Genomic DNA, 27,758 nt, shown 5'->3' on the forward strand with positions numbered 1-27,758 from the left:
CCCTCGGACTGTAAAGCCTTCACAGTGCGTAAAGTTCAGCATATGTGTAATAGTGCAGTTAAATGGGATGGCTCACAGTGCATAAAGTTTGTTACCTAAACTTTGCAGAACCGGGAACTAATCAAATGGCCTCTTCTGGACTGTTTGTTTTGTTTAAAATATTTTAACTTAAACTCTGTTTCATCTGGAGGAGGCATTTTGTACTTTAAGCCTTTAACCTTTGCCTACTCTATTATTAATAATATTTCTGGTTTTGTGTGTATGATGCATGGGCTTTTTCTCTTTGTTTTATGGTTATTTTGTGTTTCCTTTTACCCCTCTGTTTTTTAATTTATAATCATTCCTTGCCCTTAAAAGTAGGTGATCTTGTGGTTAAGGAGACAGGATCTTGTTGGGAAAAAAACAGCATGTGATCCTACAATGAAAGACCAAAAGTTGTCCAGGTTGTTTTCATAGTCTATCATTTCACAACTTTTGGGTGGTTGACTTTGCGGCCTTAATCATCTGTAATTGTTTTAAATATTATTATTTGTATTACATTGGCCCCTATCAGGATCCTGGCTCTGTTTTGCGAGGTGCTGCACATAGAAGCAGACATGTTCCCTGCCCTGAAAAACTTACAGTCTAAGGGCCAGATTTGCAAAGGTATTTTGGTGCACAAAGATGCAGATAGGCACCTAGGGGTTTTCAAAAGCACCTATTCAGGATAGGTACCTTGAGTGTTAATCCACAAAGGATTTTAGGCACCTAAATCCTGTTTTTAGGCATCATTGTGAGACAAAAAGAAAAGGAGGACTTGTGGCACCTTAGAGACTAACCAATTTATTTGAGCATAAGCTTTCGTGAGCTACAGCTCACTTCATTGGATGCATAACTCCTGCTTGGTTGCTGCCTAACCCTGTAACTACCTACATTCATTCAGTGCCTAAGTTTTTGCAGGTTTTTTTGTTTTTGTTTTTTTAAAATTTCAATAGGAGTTAGGCACCTAACCTAACTCCCTGGCCCCTCTTTGCATCCCTAGATGTCTAGCTAGAACTAAAAATCTGGCTGTAGGGCCCTGCTCGCAGGTGCTTAATTTATTCCTATCTCCCATAGGGCCCCGCTCCTGCAAGGGGAGCCAAATTTGGCAACAATGCTCAACTTATGGGGGAAAATTGTGTGTGTGTGTGTGGGGGGGAGCAGAGGGGCGATGTCCTGAATATCAAGTGGGTTGCTTTAATATAAACAGTCGTGAGAAGTAAGGGGGCCACCAGAGGCAAGAGAGGCGGCCCCTACACGTAGTAAGGGCCCCCGATAATTGGAGCACGGCCCGTACAGCTGGGCGGAGACCCAGTGATTTCACGGTCCGGCCACACGGCGCTCAGTTGCGGGGTCAGGGACTTTCAGCCCCCCGCTACACGAGACACCTGGCGCCTGTACGTCTTCCCCTCCGTTACACAACCTGAGCGGGCAGGGCGCGGGGCGGGCACCCCCTTCCCTACATGGGCATCGGCAGCCTCATGCATATGCAGCAGGAGGCGAGTCTATTTAAAGCCAGTGTTGGCGGCGCCGGCGCCAGCGCCTCCTCCTGTCCTGCTCCTTCCCCCAGGCCTTGCCCTGCACTCGCTGTCTGCAAAGCCGGAGCCCCAGCATGTCCGACAAGCTTCCTTACAAAGTCGGTAAGTGGGGGTTTCCGTGAGCCTGTGCTAGGCCCGATCCGCGCCCCGCGGGGCCGTGAAAACCGGTGCCGCTGTGGGCAGAGCCCCGCGCTGCATAGGGGCGGTTCAGTGGCAAGGGACAGGACAGAGCAACTTCTCCCGTGTCGGTTCCTTGCACCCGGGGGAAACGTGGCGCTCACTCTGCAAAGGGCGCCGCGCTTTGCACCGACCGCCCTTGCAGCTTGGAGAAGCCCCTCGCTTTGCACCCTTCGCCCCTTGCAGATAGGGGAGGCCCCTCCCTTTGCACCCTCCCCTTCCCTGGCTCCCGCTTTGCATCCCGCATTGGCCCCTTGCAGATAGGGGAGGCCCCTCGCTTTGTAACCCCCCCCCCATTAGCCCCCTGCAGCGGAGGCCCCTCGCTTTGCACCCTTCCCTCCACTGGCTCCCGCTTTGCACCCCCCCATTGGCCCCCTGCAGCAAGGGGAGGCCCCTCGCTTTGCACACACACGCCACCGGACCCCCTGTAGCTGTGGGGTGGGGCCGTTTCGCGTACATCACAGCGCTCCCCGGCCAGCCCCCGGCCCGCCTGCCGTCTCGGAGCGCGCGCTGCCTGGGCTGGCAGTGGCTGGACTTCAGAGCGATCCGCGTGGAGCTGCTGAGCAGGCTCCACGTGCCTCCTGTCGGGCCGGGCGGCTCGTGGGATTTGCAGTTCTACCCCGCGCTGCCTGGTGTCCGGCTGGCCCCGAAAAGACTACACTTCCTGGCGTGCCCCTGGCCGCGCGCGCGGGACACACGGGCGACTGACTTGCTCGGCGCGTTGGCGGGTTTCTTTTTGCGTGAGTGTCTTGCTCGCTTCCTGGAGAGGCTGGGACAGGACAGCTAGGGAGGGTAAAAAAAAAAAATCGGGGATAGGAGATTGGCCCATAACTTGCTGAGTTGCATGCATAGGTGCTGGAACTAGGGGTGCACCCCCTGCCTGAAAGTGGTTTCCGTCATATACAGGGTTTACACGTCGGTTCAGTGGCTCTCAGCGCCCCACTACACAAATTGTTCCGGCGCTGCGGATTGCATGAAATCAGCAGGAGAGGAAGGGGGTTGTGTGGTAGCTCAGAAGGAACTGAAGAATGGCAGCAGCTGTGCTCCCAACATGTACAGTTAGAGCTATGCCTGACCTCCCAGCCTTGGATCCAAACGTTAGGTAAATGATATGGCTTTGGGATTCCTCTGTGAAGAATGAGATTCTCTGCAAGTCCCAAGTGCCTTTCATCCTGAAGGAGGCCAGATGGCTTTATAAACCCAGCATACTGTTGTATCGGCTTTGCACAGCAGTCACTCTGGGGTGGAAGACAGCAGCAGTTTAGGATGGGACCTGAAGTAAAGCATCCACAGTTGAAAGTGAAGGGGCAGTTTTAACAAGACAGAACGTAATGTTCTGAACTGGAATTGAAGGTTTTTTTTGTTTTTTTTGTTTTTAAATTGTTGCTACGCCACAGGAGAGACGTGTGCTAACTTTTGCATCTTTTAGAAATGGGCAAAGGGGTAGAAATGATATAAATACCAGGAAGAGTGAGAAAATAATTAAGTACCTTGAGGTAAATTATTTGGCACTGGTGCGACCGCTGCTGAAATACTGTGACCAATTCGGGTGTCCACAATTCAAGAAGGATGTTGATAAATCAGAGGAATCGGAGAAGAGCCACAAGAGTGATTAAAGGACTCGAACACATACCTTACTATGATAGACTCAAGGAGCTCAATCTATTTGGGAGAGATTACAAATGCTCTAGAGCAGGGGTGGGCAAACTATGGCCCTCCTGCAGTCTTAATCCGGCCCTCAAGCGCCTGTTGGGGAGTGTGGTCTGGGGCTTGCCCTGCTCCAGCCGGGAAGCAGCGTTGGGGGTCGCTCCACACGGCTCCCGGAAGCAACAGCATGGCCCCTCTCTGGCTCCTATGTGTAGGGACAGTCAAGTGGCTCTGCTCTGCACACTGCCCCCACCCCAAGCGCTGCCCCTTGCAATTCCTATTGGCCAGGAACCAAGGCCAGTGGGAGCTGCAATGGTGGTGCCTGCGGATGGGGCAGCACGCAGCAGAGCCGCCTGGCCATGCATCCGTGTAGGAGCCAGAGGGGGGACGTGCTGCTGCTTCTGGGAGCCGCTTGAGGTAAACGCCACCCAGAGACTGCATCCCTGAGTCTCCCCCTGTACCCCAACCCCTTGCCCCAGCCCTGATCCTTCTCCCGCCCTCCGAACCCCTCGGTCCCAGCCCGGAGTACCCTGCTGCACCTCCAACCTCTCATCCCCAGCCCCACCCCAGAGCCTGCACTCCCAGCCAAAGCCCTCACCCCAACCCTCTTACCCCAGCCTGGAGCCCGCTCCTGCACCCTGAACACCTCACTTCTGGCCCCACCACAGAGCCCTCACCCCCAGCCAGAGCCCTCACCCCCTCCCACACCCAAACCCCAATTTCGGGAGCATTCATGGCCCACCATACAGTTTCTATACTCCGATGTGGCCCTCAGGCCAAAAAGTTTGCCCACCCGTGCTCTAGAGGATACAATTAAAACCCAAAATGATCTGGACAAACTGGAGAAATGGTCTGAAGTAAATAGGATGAAATTCACAAGGACTCCTCCTTGTTTTTGCTGATACAGACTAACACGGCTACCACTCTGAAACCTGTCAAAACACAAGAAGTAATTCTTCTACCCTAATCCAGGCTGATAGGGCCTCAACTGGAATATTGTGTCCAGTTCTGTGGACAACTTGGAGAAAGTCCAGAGAAGAGCAACAAAAATGATTAAAGATCTAGAAAACATGACCTGTGAGGGAAGATCGAAAAAATTGGGTTTGTTTTGTCTGGAAAAGAGAAGACAGAGAGGGGACATAACTGTTTTCAGGTACATAAAAGATAGTTACAACGAAGAGGGAGAAAAATTGTTTTCCTTAACCTCTGAGGACAGGACAAGAAGCAATGGGCTTAAATTGCAGCAAGGGAGGTTTACGTTGGAAGTTAGGAAAAACTTTGTAACTGTCAGGGTGGTTAAGCACTGCAATAAAGTGCCCCAGGGAGGTTGTGGAATCTCCATCATTGGAGATTTTTAAGAGTGGGTTAGACAAACACCTGTCACGGATGATCTAGATCAGTGGTCACCAACCAGTTGATAGTGATCGACTGGTCGATCCTAGAGGATCTCCCAGTTGATTGCAATCTCCGGTGGTGCTGTGTGGCTGACGCTAATGGAGAATCCCAGCCCCATGCCACTCTCAGAAGCAGCCAGCGTGGCCCCAAGGGCAGGAGGGCAGGGGTTTCCCTCTGTGTGCTGCTCCTGCCTGCAAGCATCGCCCCCGCAGCTCCCATTGGTGGGGCTGGTGCTTGCAGGCAGGAGCAGCGCGCGGAGCCACATGCCCCCTTCTGCACCGTGAATCCGCACCCGAAGCCCCAGCCCTGACCCACCTCCCAGAGCCAGCACCCTGTACCCCCTCCTGCACCCAAACTCCCTTCCAGAGTCTGCACTCTGCACTCCAACACTGCCCCAGCCCGGAGCCCCCTCCTGCACCCAAACTCCCTCCTACAGCTTGCACCCCTCACCCCCTCCTGCATCCCAACCCTCTTCCCCATGCTCAGCCCAGAGCCCCCTCCCACACTGCGAACCCCTCAGCCCTAGCCCAGAGCCTGCACCCCCTCCTGAACCCCAACGCCCTACTTCAGCCTGGCGAAAGTGAGTGAGGGTGGGGGAGAGCGAGTGATGGAGAGATGGGGGGATGGAGTGAGTGGGGTGGGACTTCGGGGAAGCGGCGGGGCCTTGGGGAAGGGGCAGGGTAGATCCTGGGTTGCCCTTAGGTTCAAAAAGTGATCTTGGGCATAAAAAGGTGGGAGACCACTGATCTAGATAATATTTAGTCCTCTCTTAAGTGCAGGGGACTGGACTAGATGACCTTGCGAGATCCCTTCTTGTACGAGGATTCTATTTAGCTTAACAAATAGAAGATTAATGAGTGACTTGATTACAGTCTGTAAGTAGCTACACGGGGAGCAAATATTTAATAATGGGCTCTTCATCGTAGACAAGAAAGGTATAACACAGTAGTTTTAAAATTTTTCATTTGCAGACCCCTAAAAAATTTCGAATGGAGGTGCGGACCCTTTTGTAAATCTTATAAATAGTCCTCAGGGTCCACGGAGCACAGGTTGAAAACCACAGTTCTGTGGTAATGACAACCTTTTGTGGACCCCCAGGGGTCAATGGACCACAGGTTGAAAGCCACTGGTATAACACAATCCAATGGGTGGAATTTCAAGCTAGTTAGATTGAGACTGGAAATAAGGTGTAAATTTTTAACAGTAAGAGTAATTAACCATTGGAACAATTTACCAAGGGATGTGGCAAATTTTCCATCACTCGCAATTTTAAAATCAGGTTTGGATGTTTTTCTCAAAGATAGTCTCTAGGAATGATGTGGGTAAATTCTCTGGCCTGTGTGATATAGGATGTCAGATGATCACAATGGTTGCTTCTAGCTTTGGGATCTACGATTACAAAAAGAGCCCTTCCAACCTGCTGTGGTGGTTTAGTGGAAGCCAACCGAAGTGCTGTTTCTGTCAGCAGTTTTGCATCTCAGCCCGATTGAAATCCACTGTTACTTGTGTTATCATAGCACCTGCAAGCCCTAATCATGGACAAGGACCCCATTGTGCTAGACCCTGTACAAACAGAACCAAAAGATGGTGACTGACCGCCAAGCTGCCAATCTCTCATTATCTGCCACGCTTGTTCAGAAATCTCTCTTGAGCTCTTACTGTCTGGTCAGAGTCCCCATGAAACAGGGGGGCTCACGAAAGCTCATGCTCAAATAAATTGGTTAGTCTCTAAGGTGCCACAAGTACTCCTTTTCTTTTCATGAAACAGGACCTCAACTGGCATTAATCGCCTGGGCTCAGTTCCCCTGGCGTTTCCCCACTCCCAAGCAGTCAGTAATGGCCACGGTCAGAGGTCCACAACATACAATATAGGCTTTAGCACAAACAGAAGTTACGGACTTAATTCAGGAATTATTGGGTAAAATTCTCTCTGGCCTGTGTTAATACAAGAACTCAGAGTAGTTAGCATTTCTCAGATGTGGCCATGACAACTTCCTGGGCTGAGATTGGGGAACGGGGGGAGAACATCGACCTCTCCCCCTCCCTCCCTGTTGCTCCTCGGTGTGCCGCCCTGTACCGCCTCTGGAGAAAGGTTCGTTCGTGACCCACCTTGGGTGAAGTGGGCAGTGCGGCTCGGGCTTCAGCCCTGGGGTAGTTGGGCGGCAGGTTCCAGCGACAGGAATTCAGGAGCCTGGTTGAGGGGGTTTGGGTGCAGACTCCTGGCTCCAGCTGTGTGGCAGCAGGCGCTGGCCCCCAGCTCCAGTACCGGGCTCCAGCAGCACAGCGGCAGGAGCTGGCCTCTGGTGCTGACCCCTGGCCTCAGCAGCCCGGCTCCGGCCCTGGGCTCTGAGCATGCTGGCCCCACCTCCATCCCCCCATCACCCTTGGCCCCTGCAGCCTTCCCCTTCAAACCCTCCCCCCATCCAGGGCTTAATTTGTCTTGGAGCTTGCTAAGAAAAGTGATATTAACGAACGTGAAAGTATCCCTTTTCACAGTACACTTAGCTAGCTGGGAGGCTGTGATAAGTGATATTAACAAACATACAAGTACTGTATCATGTATCGCAGCCTCTCCGCTCCCTACTAAGTGTGCTGTGAAAAGTGTCATTAACAAACATACAAATATAAGTTTTCACAGCATTATTTTTATTATTGAATCTGCACACACAAAAAACCCACCCTACATAAATAAATTACAGATATTTGGATGTGTATATGTGCATATTTGTTTGTTTTTCCTAAAGTTAAGTATTTTAGGAAAAAGTGACAGTGCGGCCACCAGCAAGAGTTGGTGGCTGAATTCTGAGGCCATCAAAAAACCTGTTGAGAGAACCTCTGGATTAATGATCACAACGGTACCTTCTGACCTTAATCTAGGAATCTGTGTATATTTTACTAACCGAAGGAGGAAGAGAAGTGACAAGTTGCTGAGGACACAAAATTCTTTAAGTTAATCAAGATTTGAGACTAAGGGCTTGTCTACGTTACCCGCTAGATCTACGGGCAGCGATCGATCCAGCAGGGGTCCATTTATCGTGTCTAGTCTAGAAACAATAAATCGACCGCCGAGCGCTCTCCCATCATCTCCGGTACTCCACCAGAGCGAGAGGCGGAGTCGACGGGGGAGTGTCAGCAGTTGACTCACCGCAGTAAGTAGATCTAAGTACGTTGACTTCAGCTACGTTATTTTCACGTAGCTGAAGTTGTGTAACTTAGATCGATCCCCCCTCCACCCTGGTGTAGACCAGACCTAAAGAGTGTTGTGAAGGGTTCCTTAAGAGCCTGACTAAGCCAGGTAACTGGATAACAAGGCGGCAGGCGACGCTCGGCATAGGCCAACAGTGCGAGGTACTTAGGAATAACCTGTTGACGTGATTTGTTATGGAGAGAATTGCCTCCATAGGCAAGATTGGCACCAGAGCTCTGATTTTTTGAGCCCTGTTCTCTACCCCATGGATTTAGGGTAGAAGAACTCCTGACAACTTCTATGAGTTCTCTCTCTAGTGTAAAATTTATTTGCACAGTTGAGTAAATTACTAATTTTTTTTAGTTGTAGGACTTGGAAAATGACCCTTTTGAATCACAGGGTCTAGTAATCCTACCTAGGCTTGATCTTGTTATTTTTTTTCTTGGGTGGTTAAGTTGGTCATAACAGCCACAAGGGATGCGGAACTGGGCCCTTTTCAACTCATTAGGCCTCTTGCATGAGGTATTCTTACACACACACATCTGTATACTCTGAAAATAAATCCGCGCACTCAGTTTTAGACCCTTGGGCAAAAATTTGTGAATGCAAATGCTTACAGAAAAGCTTGTAAGTGAAAAGTGTTGGTAATATTGAAAATTGTGTCACTTCTAATTTACATACATAGAGAAGGGCCTTAAATGCTTGGCTTTAGGTACATTTGAAAGCACGGGTTCTAAAACTTTGCTGAAGAGGCTTCCTTGCCTAAAGACCTACACAACGCTATGCAAAGACTTTAGGAGCTGAAGGGGGGGCTGGGCCTCCTCTTTCTCAGCTGCTTCTTCATGTCCCGCTAGGATGTCTCTTCATGGATCCATAGCAGTTGCAGCCAATGCCAACCTGCACGTGAGTGGATACTGTGGTTTTATGCATTTGAGCCCCAATCCAACCACATGTCATCCCTCTGTTGCAGCTGACATCAGCCTAGCAGAATGGGGTCGCAAGGCCATCGAGATCGCGGAGAATGAGATGCCAGGGCTGATGAAGATGCGGGAGATGTACGCAGCATCGAAGCCACTGAAGGGAGCGCGTATCGCAGGCTGCCTTCACATGACTGTGCAGACCGCAGTTCTGATAGATACTCTGGTGGCTCTGGGTGCTGAGGTAAAGTATTATCTCGGGTTTCCTCTTCACGGTGGCATGAATATGGGTTTTGTTTTATGTCATTACACCAGGAAATCTTAGCAAACAGCTGCAGTCCCTTCTGAAGAGACTGTTTGCAAACAGATGAGGTGCATCTTCTGTTTCCCTTCAGAAGCATTGCCTTTCTCCTCTAGAATCCTAATGCCAGTGCCCATTTCAGCCAGGAAGGGGTGCTCGTGATCTCCGTAACCTGTTCTAGCATGAGAGCCATCATGTCCTCACCATGGCTAAAGGCCGCTGTCAGATCAGGGTTCTGAGCCATGACATCCAGCACTATTATCAGGCTGCCGAACCTCAAGTGGCTGCCTCCAAAGCAGATGAATCTGCATTAAAACTAATCCATGGAACCTGAAGATCAGCAAACAAGTTTCTGAATCCATCTGAGTGTAGCATCTGGCTTTCAAACTGGGCATGACAGTGTTAGGGAGGAAAGGAGAGTCCAGTGAATACAGTGCTAGGCTGGGATTCTGGAAGCCTAGGTTGAATTCTGTGTTTGACCTTGAGCAGGTCACTTGGTTTCTGTATGCCTCCGTTTCCCATCTGTACAATGGAGATAAGAGCACTTCCCCTTCCATCAATGCGGTGCTGAAGATACATTCTTGATTCTGAGCAGCTGATGCCATGGTAACAGGGACCATACAAGAACCTCCAACAGAGAAGTGTGTTGTGATTTTTTTTTTTTTTTTTTTTCAGGTCGCAAAGGGTGCATAATTGGAAAGTGACCTGTAGACTGTTTGTAAGAGTTTTCCTCCAAGTGTTAACATACCCGTTGGAGACACCTGGAATATCATTCTTGGGTTGTGGGTCCCTCATTATCAGGAACGTGGTGACAAATTGGAATGAGTTCAGAGAAAAGCATTGAGGAGGAGGCTGAGTGAACTGACTCTTTGATGAAAGAAAACGAGTCAGATTTTCCAAGATGCTTCCAATTATGCACATAAAAGTGGTGCATACATACCACCTATACATGTGCATCTGAGTGCTTGTTTTCAAGGGCAGATAGCTGCTGTGTAGGCACAAATACGGAGACACTTAAGGGTTGATACTGCAGCCTATACTTGCGTGGGTCATTCCAGTGACTTTAATGGGACTACCTGTATAAGAATTGAAGGATTGCCTCCCTTAGTGAGCTAATTAGTTTGAGTAAGCATGCAGAAACTCACCACTGTGCTCCTTAGAGAGGGCAGTAAGAATAAAAGCAAACAGTCTGTTCAGCAATGACTTGTGTGTCTCCATTATGCATAGGAGATTCTAGAATAGGTTGGTGCATGAACATAAGCACACAAACACTCTGTTCAGTGCAGCCCAGCTACGTTATGGTACTCTTCTAGGTGCCTGAACCTAGTTATAATGAGATTTGTTTGTGGAAAGCAATTAGGCCAGCAGGAAAAGCAGAGAAGAGCTGGGTGAGCAAAATCTTAAACTCTTCAACTGCACGTGGCATTTCAGCTGTATTTCTGGCTTTTCCAAGTTTCTGCATGTGCCTTGTTTTGTGCTCAACACAACAGGCGCTCCTTGAAAATCTATTCCAGATGTATCCACTTCATACTTTACCTAAACTTTTAATACCCTGCCATATTCTGCATTCTGTGAACATCTATAACTAGGTCCCTACCAAACTCACGGTCCATTTTTGGAAATTTCATGGTTATAGAATTTTTTAAAAATGTTGAATTTCATGGTTTCAGGTATTTAAATCTTAAATTTCACGGTGTTGTAACAAAGCGTGAATATGTATTTAAAAACAGCAAAATATAAACATGTAAAGCCCTTACATCAGCATTTCTCAAACTGGGAGTCCCGCCCAAAGAGGGTGTCACGGTATTGTCACCTTTCCTTCTGCGCTGCCTTCAGAGCTGGGTGGCTGGAGAGCAGCTGTCCGGACGCCCAGCTCTCTGAAGGCAGTGCCAGCACCAGCCGCAACACAGAAGTAAGGGTAGCAATACACCATACCAGGCCACCCTTACTTCTGCATTGCTGTTGATGGTGGCACAGCCTTCAGAGAGCTGGGCGTCTAGCCAGCAGCTGCCACTCCCCAGCCGCCCAGCTCTGAAGGCAGTGCAGAAGTAAGGGTGGCAATACCATGACCCCCCTCATAATAGCCTTGCAGTCCCTTTTGGGTCAGGACCCCCAGTTTGAGAAACAGTGTACTTCTGTATACTTTTACCCTAGAGCATAGTATAGGGTAAAAGTAAACAAAAGTTCAGATTTCACGGGGGAGGCCAGATTTCACTGTCCGTGACGCATTTTTCACCTCTGTGAATTTGGTAGGGCCCTATCTAAACTTAGTATCTGCAGTGGAATGTGTGTACAGCGGAATCTCTCACATGTTGGGAGGTTTGATCATGTGATGCACTGTGGGTTTTGATCACTGAGAAAAGGAACCTATGTTAAAACAGCCTGGCTCTCCTACCCTGAGTGATTTTTCTAGTGGTCCTAGTTCAGTGCCTAGTCTCTCCAGTAACCTCTGCAGACGTTGTGAATGAGGCAGGAATTTGGGCTGACTTACTCTCCTCCCTGCTCCCAGCTCCTCTTCATTTAGCTGCTAAAACTAGAACAAAGACCACTTTTATTTTGCCTGTTGTTTAGGGAGTTTGCTCAACAAGTAAAACTACTCTTGGGTTATGTTCCAGGTACAATGGTCAAGCTGCAACATTTTCTCCACTCAGGACCATGCTGCTGCTGCCGTTGCTAAAGCCGGCGTTCCTGGTAAGTCCTCTGTGGTCTCATTTGACTCTGACTAAGGGCTTGGCTACACTTGCAAGCTTCAGTGCAATAAAGGAGCCCTGGGCACACTAGCTCACTGCCCATCCACACTGGCAAGGCACGTAGAGCGCTCTGACTCTGCAGCTACAGGGCTGCTGGTACTGCACCTCGGCGAGTGGAATAACGTTTCCTGTGCCCTTGCTGGAGCACCACAGCGCCAGTGCGAACGAGGTGTTGCTTTACTGTGCTCTGATCAGCCTCCGGAAACACCCCGTAATCCCCTTAAGTCAAGTGGCCACTCTTCTCATTGTTTGGAATCGGCTGCAGGAATGCGGAAATGCCCCTTGAAAGCTCCATTTCTGACAGCTGGCAGCTTATCTGTCCGAGACAAAGCAAGCCATTAGTGTGGAATGCTGTGTGTGTGTGTGAGAGAGAGAGAGGTGAGGGGGCAGGGGGGAGGGTCTGCTGCTGTCTGAACTTACAAGACAGCACGCTGACATGCTCTCAGCCCCCCAAAAACACCCTCTCTCTCCCACGACATATACACAACACACTCCCTGTCACACTCCCCCCTCCCTCCCCCCCCCCCCGGATTTGAAAAGCACGTTGCAGCCACTTGCATGCTGGGATAGCTGCCCATAATGCACCGCTCCCAATGCTGCTGCAAGGGCCGCAAATGTGGCCATGCCAGTGTGCTTGAAGCTGTCAGTGTGGACAGACTGCAGCACTTTCCCTACTGTGCTCTACGAAGGTTGGTTTAACTCAAAAAGAAAAGGAGGACTTGTGGCACCTTAGAGACTAACAAATTTATTTGAGCATAAGCTTTCGGGAGCTACAGCCCACTTCGTTGGTTTAACTCAAAGCACTCTACATCTGCAAGCGTAGCCATGCCCTAAGTGGTTTAGGCTGCCTGTTTTAGCTAATCAAAGTATGTGCAACTCAAGCTCTGAGAATAAACTCCAGGATAGAAATTACCTTCTGAAGTAGTGTCTGTTACACCACAGGGAGTTTAATCCAAGCTGGGTTGTGTCCAACAGCAATCCAGCTACCTTGAGAATGACTGGTGCTGCAATACAAGCTAAGGGAGCTAGGTTAGCCGCTTTCTTAATTCTGTTCACTGAGGTTGTCTGTACCACAGCTGAGAGCCAGCTTGGGTAGACAACCTCCGGTAGCTCAGCTGAAACTGGTGCACTAAAAATAGTAGCCACGGACGTTGTGGCTCAGACAGCAGGTTGGGCTCTGAAGCCCACCCAGAGCTGCAACATCCATACCGCTAGTGCTAGCTGAAGCGGAGCTCGGGTGAGCCTGTCTGTCCGGGCTGGAGGCTCATTCCCATCTGCAGTGTAGACAAACCCTAAGGTGATTAAACTGGCAGAGATGATAAAAATGACAGCTGCATATGGTGTTTATGGAGTGGGGTGCCTGGGGCTTTTCAGCAGACTCAGGGCTAACTGGCTAAAGAGAACATGCTGGCCCCAAAATATTCAATGAAGTGGCCTTTCTGGTTGGCTACAATGGAAGCATTTGAGATGTGTTGAGGCCAAAGCTATGCCTGCTGTGTAGACTACCATCCCTGAAACTCTTTAGCAGCTAAACTCTGCTCTTTTGCTGCTGCTGTAGGTTGGAAGGTGATAGAAGCTGAAAGCCATGGTATCAATGTAAACACGGGTTTCAGAGTAACAGCCGTGTTAGTCTGTATTTTGCAAAAAGAAAAGGAGGACTTGTGGCACCTTAGAGACTAACCAATTTATTTGAGCATGAGCTTTCGTGAGCTACAGCTCACTTCAAGCTCACGAAAGCTCATGCTCAAATAAATTGGTTAGTCTCTAAGGTGCCACAAGTACTCCTTTTCTTAATGTAAACACGTGCTCTGAAGATACCTTAGTGTGACCAAGGCTTATCAGGCTTGGGAGTAGTCCCTGCTTTAAGTAACTTTTCTTCTTTAGTGGAAGAGCAGCAGTTGACGATCCCAGGCATTTTGCATGCAGTAACTCCAAATGCTTGAATCCACTGCACTAAAGCTCCATCAGAACCTCACTAACCTTGTGAGGGATCATTTGCATAACAAAAAGAGGAGGCAAGGAAGGCCAGTCCCAGTTTCCTGGTTGCTTTTTGTACTTTCTACATTTTTGCCTGGTCTTGCTGCTGACTGATGTGAAGATTGGGGTTTTCTGTTGTATATTTCTGTCCCTTTTGGTGTGGCTGCCATTTGCTCTGAGTAGTTAGGGGTTTCCCAGTGTTGCATTTTCCAGCTAGCACAGTTGGCACTTTGCATTGAAATGTAGGTTTCGGGGATCATGCAGTTCTATGTTTAAAGCCCTGTTGGCAAATCGCTCAATGCAACCCACTTCAGGTGAGTTTTGTTACAAATTTGAAACCTGACCCAGGTGAGAGCAAGTCTGAGGCTCTGTTTCAGGCAGGGCCTGTGGCCACGTTATGGTTTAATTTGGAAGTCATGTGAAACTGGGCAATTTCTTTGGGGTATCAACCCCCAAAGTTGACCGTTTCAGCCATATTTCCCTCAAAGTATCCGGGTTCCTTTCAACTCAGAACTGAGTGACACTTGAGGGTCCCAGTCCCCTCTAAGGGTAAGAACCAAATAATGGCTGGTGAAGAACCATGTAGAGTGATACTTAGAGCCCTGCAGGGATGCAAAATGTGTATCCTTTTCCAATTGACGGTCTGTAAATATGGTCCGCAGATATTTGCAGATTTGTAGGGCCTGTTGCCGGGGTGGGCAAAACGCGGGCTGGATCCGGCCCATCTAACATTTCTGTCCCGCCTGCCAGGCTCTTTGGCTGCCCCCTCACAATCTATGGGCTGCTAAAAGTCCCGTGGCACTCGCAGGCTGCCTGCCTGCTGTGGCCTGATGCCGCTCCTGGAAGCAGCTGGCTGCTGCTGGGATGTGTCTGCGCTCTGCCCCCGCCCCCAGCACTGTCCTCCCAGCTCCCATTGGCCAGAAACCAGCCAATGGGAGCAGCAGGGGCAGTGCTTGTGGGTGCGGGCAGCGCACAGAGATCTGCTGCCCCCCTTCCCCAAGGGGCACACAGAAATGTGCCAGCACCAGCTGGCCACAGCCGCTTCTGGAGCAGCGTGGGGCCATGGCATGCAAGCAGCCTGCCTGAGCCCTGCTGCGCTGCTGGCCAGGAACTGCCTGTGGTAAGTACCTCCCGGCCAAAACCTGGACCTCCCACACCCCTACCCCAGCCCAGAGCCCCCTCCTGCACCAAACTCCGTCCGAAAGCCCGCACCCCAACGCTGGGTGCTGGAGGGAGCTCTGGGCTGGTGCAAACGCCCTCCCAGACCTCTCACCCTCCCTTGCACCCCTGCTCCAGGTCAGAACCCCCTCCTGCACCCAAACTCTCTCCCAGACCCCACACCCCCTCCATTAATATATTAGAAATGTGCAGCCCATAACGACTTACCAAAATTCGTGGAGTGGCTCCCCTGCAAAAATTATTGCCCACCCCTGGCCTCTTGGATTGTCCTCCACCCTAGTGCAGATGTCCAGTGGGAAACTGAGTGATCTGTTGGGAGTGGCTGCCTCCGTTTCTTCTCCTTCTCTTGTACTACCAGAGACAATGGCACAAGAAAGCTGCTCATTAAACATTCATCCACTCCTGATGCTTATTTCCTGCCTGTGAACCTAATCCATTGAGATCACAGTAGGTTCTTGCTGAAGTGACTGTGGCTCACAGACATCTGATTAAGGCTTTGCTAAGGAGGAGAAGCAACAGGTCGTGAGCTCTTGAGGAACATGGCTCCTATGCTCAGGCACCTGCCTCTAGTAGTAAAATTTGAGAAGAGAAAATGCCATATAAGCAGAATAGTTTCAGTTCAGTGTTTTTCAGAAATGTGATTTATCAGCAGCTCTTCACACAGACTGTGATGGTGATGAAAAGGGCAATGCAGCCAATGCTGTTGATCAAACAGAGCAGCATTTTCTAGTGGCTAGAGCAGAGCAGTGAGAAGCAGGGTTACTGGGCTCTCGTCCCAGCTCCACCAATGACTTGCTCTAGCATGTAAGACAAGTCATGTAAGTGCCCTGTGCCTGTTCCCTACCTCTAAAGCAGGGGTGATATTCACCTTTGTAAAGTCTTTTGGATCCTCTGAATATGTTGGCACCTTGCCGCAAAGGCTTGCTGAAAACGTGCAGAGGACGTTTGATCATCTGCCTTTATGGTTGCTTTGTCCCCAGGGGAAATGATGTTTAAGGGCCAGATTTAAATCCCCAAACTGAGAATGAGGGCATCTACGCTTAAAACATTGCGTCGGCACAGCTGCACCGCCACTGAACTGCTTTTAATGAAGACTCTCTAAGCTGACAGTAGAGAGCTCTTCCATTGGTGTAGTTAATCCACCTCCCTGAGACGCTCTCCCGCTGACACAGCGCTGTCTACACGGCGGGTTAGGTTGGTATAACGTCGCTGCTCAGGAATGTGGATTTTTCACACCCCCGAGTGACATAGTTATGCCAATACAGGTCTGTAGTAGAGACTGGACCTGAGAAATGAACTAAACGAAAGCAGTTTGACTGTCCATCTCAAACGTCTGTGTTTTTCATAATGCTGGCATTCTCGTGTGTGACAGGGAAGTTACAGAAATCTGGAGTTCGTTGTTAGCCAAAAATTGTACAAACTCATGGCTGTGCATGCCAGTAATTCCATGGCATGAGACCAGGCTGTATTAATGGCCAAATTCATTTTCTACCTCCCTTTGTGAAGGGATTCTCTTTCATTCCTGCTGTAATGCTTGTTACCATTAAACTCCCATGGGCCATTAGGGGTCAGGCTCCCCAGATAGGATTTTTTTTTTGTTTGTGGTAATTTAAAACTGTCTAGTCCTTCTCATTAATTTGTCCTGTCCTTGTATGCCAAGGAACTCGGACAGGTGGTGCACCAATCGGGAGGCAAGGTCTGGTTTTCTGGCATATGATGTCACTCATGCTGTGGTCAGAGTCTCCAAGGTTGGAATGGCCCCTCCTCCTCCGGTTCCAGCTCAGGAAGTTGAATCCTATTGCCAGAGAGCACGTTAAAGATGGGGTGTTGGCCTTGCTGCTCAGTCTCTGCCTTGAATTTCCTTTCTTTTTGGGTTCAAGTCCTTCTTTTGGTTTTCTAGCTTTTGCTTTGCGTATTGAACCTACTAGACCCCAAGGTGTATAGATACATGGCAACTCACTTGTGGCTTCGCTGAGTGCATCTGCGGAAGGAGCAGTAGCAAGATGGACTGCTTGCCTGTACTGAACAAAGAAGAGTGCATGAGTTTGCAATGTATTATGTGTCCTGTGGCAGGAGACGTAAACATTACTGAATGCGCCTCTGCAGTAGCTGAATGCCTGGGGTGCCTCGTAAGGCATGAGGCCAAATGCACAAATGCCTGGGGAGGAGAGAGAGCTGTTAGTGGCTCTGAAATTGGGAGAAAGTGGGGAATGGTAGTGTGTCTGTACAGGTTTGTTTTTCTGTCATCTTATTTGCTTTTGAGGGAAGTAGTGTCTGGCAAGCTCTGACCAAGGTTGCATAATTTTGTGGCCTGGAACCTGAGGCAAAGCTAGTTCTATCCTGCTCGCTCTAAGAGATCCTTCAATTTTCAGCTGCAAAGGCAGAGTAATTTCTTATCACTGCCTCCAGGCTGGATTACTCCTGACTACTAGGGCAGCCCGTACCATTTGGTTCTGGTACTGAGTGCTACTGATGGAGCTCTGATTTATACTCTTGTATGGACACACATGCTTGTGAAAGCGACCCAACTAATTATGCCTTCTGTTTATTGTGGTGTAGTGTTTGCCTGGAAAGGGGAGACGGACGAGGAGTACTTGTGGTGCATTGAGCAGACCCTCTATTTCAAGGATGGGCAGCCATTGAACATGATTTTAGATGACGGTGGGGACCTCACCAACCTGGTTCATACCAAACACCCACAGCTCCTGAAAGGTAACTCTGCTCTGTGTTATGATTAGATGTTGTAAAGGAGAAAGACGTTCACATTTGACTCTGCCCCACCCAGACAATAAGACTGTTTCCATTTTAGTGGGAATCTTTCCCTCCAAGTTGGGCAGGACAGATATGTGCCAATAGGCTCTGATCGAGCCTGTTACATTGTTAAAGGTTATTCAGGACTTAGCCTCTTATTGACACAAACTTCTGTTTTCAGCTCAGCTCTGTATTGTCCCCCCTTCCCTGTGCCCCTACACTGGGAGTGGGAAATGACCTGGGTACCTGTCATAGGAGCTTTTGGTGGTGCTGACATCTAGCTTGTGACAGGTTGCTCAACTCACTGGTAGGATGGTGCCCCCTTCTAGCTGTTCTGGGGATTAGCTTTGTGAGGTTGACGCCCCTTCTCATGGTTGCACACCATCTCTGAGTCCTTCTCACTCTGGCTCCAGCCCCTCTCTCGCTCCATGAGCTGCTGCTGCTTCTTTGTGACTTGGCCCTCTGGCCAGGTCACTATGTGTTTTCCCCTTCTGGGTTATCAGTCATTCTTCAGCAATCTTGAGCAGTGTTCCCGTTCACTGCCTCATTGCCACTTCCTCTGTCCTAGGCAGTCTTCCCACACACTGCCCCATGGTGCCATGTCCTCAGTGACTGGCAGGGGAGCCTGGGCCCACCCTCTACTACAGGTTCCGGCTCAGGGACCCTCTAGTTGGCAGCTGAGGTCTGTTCCCTTCTAGACCTTACTGCTTTTCCCTGAGACCTTTCCTTACCATCTAGCACTCCCTGCCCAGGGTTGCCAGCCTCTCAACTCCCTCCTTCTTGGGAGTGGCTGTCTCTACAGCCTCTAGACACTCCTCTCTTCTCCCAGGGAGTGACTGCAGACTTTTCCAGCCCCTTTCTGTTCTGAGCTCCTGGGCTTTATACAGGCCCCTCCTCTTCCTTCACAGGCGAGCTACCTCCCAATAAACTCCCTCCACACAGCTTATATTGCCCTTGTTTGCTGCTTAATCAGCTGACTTGGCCCACCTGGCCCAATTCTGCCCTCTTCGAACCAGTGTGGGCAGTACCCCCCATCGCATAGGTCGCTGTTCAGGTTTTTCTACCCCCCCCCCCCCAATCTAGCAGTTGCGGGCTTTTTTCACCTTAATACATTGTCTTTGCTGCCTCTGTTTGGGGTCACTGGATGAAGCCGTGACCACCTGCAGCTTTCCTTCAGAGAAAGGAGCTGAGATCAGTTTTCTGCAGGATGTAACATACAGGGGACACGCTCTTACTCTATTAATGTCAGCAGTCGAAAGGACTGGTGAAATCAGTAGTGATCGGGATCATGTAGTGAAGAGTGAAACTGACAGAGCAGGTCATTGTGTTTATACCATAGAAACGATAGATTAGCATGGGTGGCGTTAATGTGGGGGGTAGCTAATGAGACACAACCACCGAACGAGGCTTATCTCACAAGTGAATTTAGCGCTCATCGAAGTGACAGACTGGCAGCACTGCACCAGGGAAGAAGAATGTCAGCTGCTTCTCTGCAGTTATGCAAACACACCTCCTCTTTACCTGCAACACCCAGTGCTAGCTCCATCCAGAGAGCCCCTCAGACAGTTCTGCTAATGCACCACATCCTGAGCTGAAGCACCCCTGCCATTCCATCCTCTGCCTCTTAGAAACCTGCCCATTGTGCCAAATGCTCGGATGTCATTGGGTTGTGGAGAAGAGTTCCTTGGGGGCTAAACTGAGACCATTCAACTCGTTGCCCTTTGTCATGGGCCTCAGAGGTGAGACTTCTGCAGTAACCCGCTGCACCAGCTCCGCTCCTTGTAGCGCGTCAGTGCTCACTAATCAAAGATTGGTCTCTGTGGAAACTCTAATGGGGTTGGTCTGTGGCCGTTGTGCTTCCAGGGAGCATTGGACTAAACAGTAGGAGAGCTTTCCTGGAAGGCGTACATTGAATCAGTGTGAGGTGCCTTGAATTCGCTTTCTGTAACAGAACCCTGCACTTAACCGCTTTACTGCTGTAGGACATTCAGTGGGAGCTGCGTGAAACGTTCCTTTTATTTTTTTCCCCCCATCGTGAAAACAGAGGCTTAGGCTGCGGTTCTGAGGTCACCACAAGAAAGAGCAAGGCACTGCCTGTACAGGTCATGCATTGGTACAGTAACTCCTCACTTAAAGTCGTCCCGGTTAACGTTGGTTCATTGTTACATCGCTGATCTATTAGGGCACATGCTCGTTTCAAGTTGCGCAATGCTTCCTTATAACATTGTTTGGCAGGCGCCTGCTTTGTCCACTGTTTGCGGAAAGAGCAGCCCGTTGGAGCGAGCTGGGGGGGCTTGGAACCAGGGAGGGCCAGCAGCCCCCCCATCAGCTCCCCTAAGTTCCTTGTGCTGTCCAGCAGGCTACCAATTGCTGGGCACTTCAGCTGTCCCTCCCCCCACTGCTGTGTGCTGCTCCTGCCCTCTGCCTTGGAGCTGCTCCTGGGAGCCTCCTGCTTGCTGTGTGTGTAGGTGGCGGGAAGAGGGGTGCTAATGTCCGGATGTCCCCATCCTCCCTGCCCCTGACCCCCGCTTACCCCATCTCCATAGAGCTGGGGGGACACGACAGGGTTCAGGACAGAGGGAGCTTGCTGGCAGCAGCTGCTGTCTCACCTTGCTGATCTACTTAAAAAGGCAGTGTAGTTAAGGTAGGGCAGAGCATGGGGTGCACGGGTGAGGGCTCTAGGGTGGAGCTGGGGATGAGGGGTTCAGGGTGCAGGAGGGTACTCAGGGCTGGGGCAGAGGGTTGGGATGCGGGGCAGGTTTGGGTGTGGGCTCTGGGGTGGGGCCAGGGATGAGGAGTTAGGGGTGCAGGCAGGCTGCCTCAGGGCTGGGGCCAGAGGACTCCACCCAACCCTCTCCCCGCCAGAAGCAGCTAGCTCTGGGGGAAGGGTCCCTCTCTCCCTGTTGGCAGCAACAAGCCCGGGGCCAGGGGAGAGGCCCGCAGCAGCCCTGCAAGCCCTAACTTGCTCCCCTCCCCAGTTCCCGCCCACCCCCTACCTACCTCTCTCCTCTCCAGGTCCCTGCTGCGTGGCCCTTTAGGCCTGTTCCGTGGCAACGATCATTATACAGTAATTTGAATCAGCAAGGCGACCCAGTGCCTGACATTCTGTGACCCAGTACTGGGCTGCGACCTGTACTTTGAAAAACACTGATGTAGAGTGCTTCTACAGAAGCTCAGCCACGAGGTGGCTCCCCATCCATTTCCTCTCCAGGCTGCACCAGATGCTTCAACTCCCTGACACCACAATTAAATCAAAGTGCCCTCTGGGAACATGAAAGGATAAGGGTAGCACAGAAAGAAGCCAGGATTCTGATCGCCTTGCTAGTGCGGGAACAGAAATGCTAGGATTAAGGTGTAAGGACATCATAACTGGCGTTGGTGCAGGTGTAGATATGAAGTGAGATGGCCTCTTTCAGATGAGGTGTACATCTGAGGGGGAGCCTAGAAGTCCATAGAAAGAGTGGGAGTTACTCATTCCTCTTCAGCTTTAGTTGGGTCTGGTTTAATGCCAGGGGATCTAACTTGCTCATCATCTCTGAATTTGACTCTGGGAGAATCCAAGGCATCCTCTGCATACACCAGTTTAACTTGTGTCGTTTTCCAAACTGGTTTAGTGAAATTGGTGCGAATTGCTGTGCAGATGCTCTGATTGTGGTTAGAGTGGTTTATTTTGGTTTAGCTTATCGTGATTCCTGATCTGTTTCAACTTACTAGAAATAAGTCTAGTTTAAACCAAAACAAGTGTCCATGCAGCCCTTTGCTCCGGTTCAACTAAATGGGTTGGAAAGAACACCTGAAGTTAAACTGTTGAAACTTGCTGACGTAAATGAGCCCCACAGTGGTATAAATTTACTTTCTTCTGGTCCCATCAGTGTTTAGTGGATACTGTTTTAGGTTCTTCCTTGATTTAGACTTGTTTGGACTCCTCCGAGTTTGGCCCTTTCTCACTGGGGAAAGCATTGAAACCCATCTCTGCATCATGAATTCTTTTTTCTCACTTCCTTCTTTCCTGCTCGTTCTTTCTTACCCAAATCTGAGTTTAAGCAAGAGTTCCCCATATTTGCATGTTTTCTTTCCATGATCTTCCAGTGAAGTTATGACAGATGTGTCTTTGCATTAGCGTCTCCAAAATCATAAATGCAAGGTTGCATCCCTGGAGGCACTTGGGTGTTAGAGCTCTTGTTCCATCATATGTGCAAGTCCTGAAGCCGTTTGGCAAAGTCTTGAACTTTTTTGCACAAACTTTTGTGTGTTTTTGGGAGTGGAACCCACCCCCCGCCCAAAGGAAAAAAAGAAAAGAAAAGGAAAAAAAAAGAGAAAAGTCCCTCTGCAAAGGATCCCTAGAAGGCAGCATTGCACTGCCCATTGCTGTGTCTGCCGAGCTATGGCTCAGACTAAGGTTCAGGTAGGGCTGCTCCAAGTCTTGATTTATGAATCCCTTGTGATTGCAGTGAGAGGGAAATCTGCAGTGCATTTTGATTTTATGCAATTTCACTTCCATGTGAGGCAGAAACAAGGGCTGTGAAAAATTTGATTTGTTGGCAGAATTTTCCACTTCATAAGATACATGCATATTAAGCTGCTGGCTTTCCTTCTTTTGAAGTGAGGGAATACTCCAGGCAATAGCTGACCTCTGTTTTTGTAACAGGTGTTCCACAGATGTTGGGGCAAGGAGAAGACCTATTGCTTCTGGTCTAAACTACAGTGCTGGCAATTGGTCTATGTATCATTGACTTCATCCCCCCCTTAAAGAGAACCTCAGGGAGATCTTGCATATGAACACTGGGTTCTTCTACATGAAGGGTGCCTCATTTAACTCAATTCTGTTGGGAATTCTCTAGGATTCTTCTTTACTTCCTTTTCCTGCCACATCCCTGCTCTCTCATCCCCTCTCTGGTTCAGCTGGTCATGAGTGACTGGCCCCTCTTTTCATCAGAGCATGTCTGAGTGGCAAAGGAAGATGCTCTTGTGCAGATCTGCATGATCTTCTGAGAGTGAATGCTCACTGTGGCACTGCCAGGGAGTGGACTTGGTGGGACAGTTGTTTTCAGCCTGAGTGAAGAAACAGCCAAGCTCAAGGATCCTAGCAGAGCCCAGTGGGCATGGGCACTGGGTATCATAGGCAGGGGGAGGCCATGCCTCCCCAAACAGCCTAGCATAGCCCCGCCCATGCTCCACCAGGCCCCCTTCTGCCTGCTGCTCCTTTCTGTGGCTGAGAGGCTGGGGCAGGCAGGCTGGGGGCCATGGTATGCAAGACCATGCTAGGGCCGGGGATGCTCCGGCCGTGCCACCCACCTGCCCCGGGGCTGGGAGTGCTCCGGCCACTGGGGGCGTGCAGGGGGGCCAGCAGCCACAGGGGAGAGCGGTGTGCTCCGAGCTCCAGTGGGGGAACAGAAGGGGTGGGGCCTTGGGCAGAGAGGGTGGGGTCAAGGGCTAGCCTCCCCCAAGAGCGCATTCACCCGCCGCTCATGCCGGTGGGATATCTGAGCCCCTTCACAGGGGAGCCATGCCCTGAAAGCCCAACAGGGCTTCGCCTGAGGAGCCCAGCAAAGCCCATGGATGTATTTGGACCCCAGTGAGGGGGAGCCCTGAGAACATATGTGGCCGTATTGTGAGCGTCTATGGAGTTCCATGTGGGCGAAACTGGGAAGAGTACCACTTCCTCTTTTCCCCCAAGTCTGACCCCAGGCTACGACCTTCCTTCCAGGAGCCTGGCAGGCTGGCTGAAGCTGATGCTGTTAGAGCCACTCCAGGCTGTTTTTTCCAGGAGCCGGAGAAGTGTCCCTGGCCTATCTCACCACTTCTGCTCCTCCTACCAGTTCCTCCCTCACAGTGTGATCTCTGCCTGGAATACTCTGTGCTGTCACTAACCCCGTGAACCTCCCACACTCACAGCTTCTGTGGGCAGCTGAGAGTGAGCAAAGCCCATTGCTCCATTCTGGGCGGCCTGGCAGCTCATTAGCTTTATCCCCACTCCTGGTGTTGCATTTACACCACTGCTCCTGATTGCCAGGACCTTGCTCTACTTGCCATCCGAGGGGATGGAAGAAGCTGTCTTTGACAGAGCAGCACAGACACTTACCTTTGAAATCTGCCACGGCTGGTCCCTGGGCCTCAGGATTAAGCAATGGTCAAAGCACAGCTTCTTTCCTGGGTCAGCAGCAGTCCTATTGACTGTCTCCAGCTCCATGCTCTGCTTGAGCAGTGCAGTCATTTAGATGGAATAAATGTGCCAAACCTAACCAAGTCACTGTCCTTTTCCCAGGCACTAGTGGCTTGTCAGTCTCACTTCACAATTCCTTTTCCCCAGGGTTTTAGAACATCACAATTAAAAAAATAAAAATAAAAATTCCACGGTCTTGAAATTTCGAATTAAAACCTAAGCCTTGTGGGTAAAACTTTCAAAAGTGCCTCTGTGTCTTAAGAGCCCAAGTCTTATTGACTTTCAATGAAATTTAGGCTCCTAAGTGACTTCGGTGCATTTGAAAATGTTCCCCTGTGTGGCTCATAGAGCCTGCTGATGTTGATCTTTCATCTGGCCTTGTGCCTTTGGGTATAATTCCCATGGATCTGATGTTTAGTGAAATAGCTAAAGTCTGTAGGGAAAGAAAAGGCCACTCTGGTTCTGGCACATGTGAACTGTTATTTCTACTGAGGAAACCTGAGTAGTGACCTATTCATTGATTTGAATCATGTGTTAAGGATGTGTTGGAATATTTAGCATTTGCATAGCACTTTATCCCTTCAAATCACCATCCAAGACTTTGCACCAGTCCTTAGAAACATCACTATGAGGCATGTCTTCTTCTTTGCACAGGTGAAAACTGAGGTTAGGTGTTTAGAGCATGGCCACTGAATTGGTGACGAAACAAGTTTGAACCTGGGTGTTCCTGATTCCCAGGCCCCTGCTCAGTCAAGTTGAGCAGAGTTTTCAAACAGTGGTCTATGAGGAGGGTATCTGAGGGGCACAAGGACCTGACTGGTGCTGGGTAGATCCCTGTGCTAAAAAAACCCACCAAAATAAAACAACAAATCCCTGATCTGCCGGGTCACGGTGCTTCTTGGGTTTGGACTGGCTGCCCCTCCGTCGTCATGATGGTGGGGTAGCCAGGCCAAATCTGAGCTGTGCTGCGCCCCTGTATGACTGGAGTGGGAAGCCAAGGCCAGCCCCTAGGACACGGGAGCTGTTGTCTGAGAGTGAGTACAGGGTGGGGTCATTCTCCAGCTCCCACTACCCTCCAGGACCTCTCCTCAGCAGGCTTGGGTGGACTTGCTGTTCAATTGTTACCCTCCCCACCCCCAGAAGGACTTTGTCACATTCACATGGAACGGGGATGCACATAGGCCATGAATCACTAAATGGGGGAGGAGGGACAACAAAAACCTCAAAGACCATACGACCTCCGTCAGAATGCTGCCTGGGAAAGGAGCGTTGCACCGTGAGACTATCCCTCTTGCCAGCCAGCCAATGGTTTGTTTAATTGCTTAAGAGGGGCCAGGTTATTTTCCTATATAATTGAGATGTTTTCTGGACTGCCCTTGCCAGCATGACCCTCTTACTGCTAAAGCCTGAGCATGGTCCCACAGCAGGCAAACATGTGGTGTTTGCTGCCCCGGGGAGCAATTTGAGATCAAGGTGTTGAAATTTAATCCCAGTGAGTTAAGTGAATCCAGATTTCTGTCCCAGAGTGACCTTCAGCTAGGAAAACAGGTCCCATCCTTCAGCCTTTCAAAATAACTCAATCTGACTCCAGGCTTCATTCCCTCAAGAATTGTGCTCTTTAAAGCCGTTTCTGTGAATGCTACATGTGAACGTTCTCTTGGCTGGAGGTGCAGGTGGCTGGTGAGCTTGTGGGATTAGCATCTCTGCATGGCTTCCTGAGCTTCAGAGAGCACCAGTCTGAAATCCGCCTAGTTTTGCTCTGGTCTCTGAATGGAGAGCTACCACCTAGCAATGCAAGGCCCATCCTGATGGAATCATAAGGCCTGACTGCTGTATTTCTCTGTTACAGGTTACCTGGAGAATCTGTCTTTTGGGGGCATGAGGTGTCAGTTGCCCTGTAGACTTCAGTTTTTGGTCCCCTCCCATATGGAAAACGTAAAGGAGCAAAATAAAGCTGTTGCTTATTGTCCCACAGTTAAGGCTACGATATAGTCATGGGTATTTTTAGTATAAGTCATGGACAGGTCATGGGCGATACAATAAATTCACGGGCCCATGACCTGTCCATGACTTATACTAAAAATACCCATGACTAAATCTTAAGGGGGCTGCTGCTGGGGATGGAGGGCATCTGGAGGGGCTGCTGTGGGGGGGGCAGCCGTAGCACCAGCTGGGGGCTGCCTGGGGAAGTGGCTGCACTGGCTGCCCAGGAACTGCTGCTCTGACGGTCCAAGGGGCTAGCTGTGCCCAGGGCTGCCTGAGCAGCGGACAGTGTGACTGGCCCTGGGGTCACTCCAGCAGCGGCTGGCTGCGGGGCTGTTCCAACAGTGGCCGGTGGGGCTGGCCCCAGGGCCACCTGAGCAGTTGTCCCGGAACCAGCTGTTTGGGTAGCCCTGGGCTCAGCCACACTGGCCTCCACAGAAATCACGGAGGTCGTGGCAAGTTGCGGAATCCGTGACTTCTGTGACCTGCATGACAAACATGGAGACCTACCCATATTACATTTTCATCACCTGGGCCTGCTGACAGTGCCACTCATGTCCTGAATCAGATTATTGGCCACTCGGTGGCCAAAAGGAAGGGTGGTTTGGGAGCTAGTCTGGGACTCCCGAGACCTGGGTTCAGTTCCCTTTTCTGCCCCAGACTTCTTGTGTGACCTTGGCCAAGTCACTTAGGCTTTGTCTACACTGGCAAGTGAAAGACAAAACTTTTGTCATTCAGAAGTGTTTTTTAAAAAAAAAACACCACCACCACCCCCCCGAAAGACACATGTTTTGCCAACGAGAAGTGCCGGTGTGAATGGCACTTTGCTGGCAGGAGAGCTCTCTCCTGCTGACGGACAACGGCTACCCTGCGCACCTTTAGTGGCACAGCGATGTCACTAAAAGCTGCATAGTGTGGACATAGTCTTAGTCTTTCTGGTCCTCAGTTCCCAGTCTGTCAAATGGGGATCATAGCACTTCCCTACCTCACGTGGGTGTTGTGAGGATAAATACACGAAGCCTGTAGGGTGCTCAGATACCATGGTGATGGTGTAGAAGTACCTTCAGTACATAGTGCCTGTCTCCGTTACACCACTGATCTGCCCCAACTCCACTGCAGGAAGATGAGGCTCCAGAGACATGGAGGTAATTGTGTTTGGAGAGATGGCAGGGGCAACTGTAAAGGGGGAGGTGTCTTGAGCAGCTTTCTTAGTGCAGGCTATCGATTATTCCAGGTACTTAGGAGCTCACCTGGGATACTGACAGTCAGGTTAATGTAGATCTGGCCAAAACAGGAAAGACTATTTTGCAAAGCAACTTTTAAAGAAACAAAAAAGTTTTCACTTGAAATGTTTTTGTGAAACTGTTTTTATGACACCTTATAAATGAAACTTTGCAAAAAGGTTTCAAAATGTTTCAGATAGCTAAATGCAAGGTGGTGTCGTTGGTTGGTTTCTTTTCTTGTAAACTTATCTGTTGGCTGGAAAAAAGTTTCCATAGAAAATTTTCCACCAGCTTCTAGTTAACTTGCTCCTCCTGATACTTCATGTATGTGTTAGTCCTTTTTCACAACGTAGGGCTCTCCAATATGTGAAATCCTTTTCTTTTCCCCTAAACTCCTGTCTGCTGTTTTAGTTGGGTATGGTACTCTTCTTCGCTTTCTGTCTTAAAGGGTCCAGTGTTGCTGTGATAAGTTAAACAGCTGCCATGTTCCAACCCAGAGGTGGTTCCGTTTCAGTGGTGGGTAAAGGGATTTGTGCGTGCAGAGTTTGTAAT

At 49.9% G+C, this 27,758-nt stretch overlaps 1 protein-coding gene across 1 annotated transcript in view; it reads left to right on the plus strand.

Annotated features, from left to right (window-relative positions):
- The first annotated feature begins 1,542 nt into the window (after positions 1-1,542).
- Positions 1,543-27,758, plus strand: part of AHCY (adenosylhomocysteinase) — a 58,605-nt gene continuing 32,389 nt past the window's right edge. The window contains exons 1-4 of the mRNA XM_073309886.1: positions 1,543-1,658; positions 8,933-9,123; positions 11,796-11,871; positions 17,646-17,798. Coding sequence (XP_073165987.1) covers positions 1,631-1,658; positions 8,933-9,123; positions 11,796-11,871; positions 17,646-17,798 — 448 coding nt within the window. The 5' untranslated portion in view covers positions 1,543-1,630. The remainder of the gene's footprint in view (positions 1,659-8,932; positions 9,124-11,795; positions 11,872-17,645; positions 17,799-27,758) is intronic.

This window comes from Lepidochelys kempii, chromosome 13, assembly GCF_965140265.1.
Source record: "Lepidochelys kempii isolate rLepKem1 chromosome 13, rLepKem1.hap2, whole genome shotgun sequence".
Classification (NCBI taxonomy): domain Eukaryota; kingdom Metazoa; phylum Chordata; order Testudines; family Cheloniidae; genus Lepidochelys; species Lepidochelys kempii.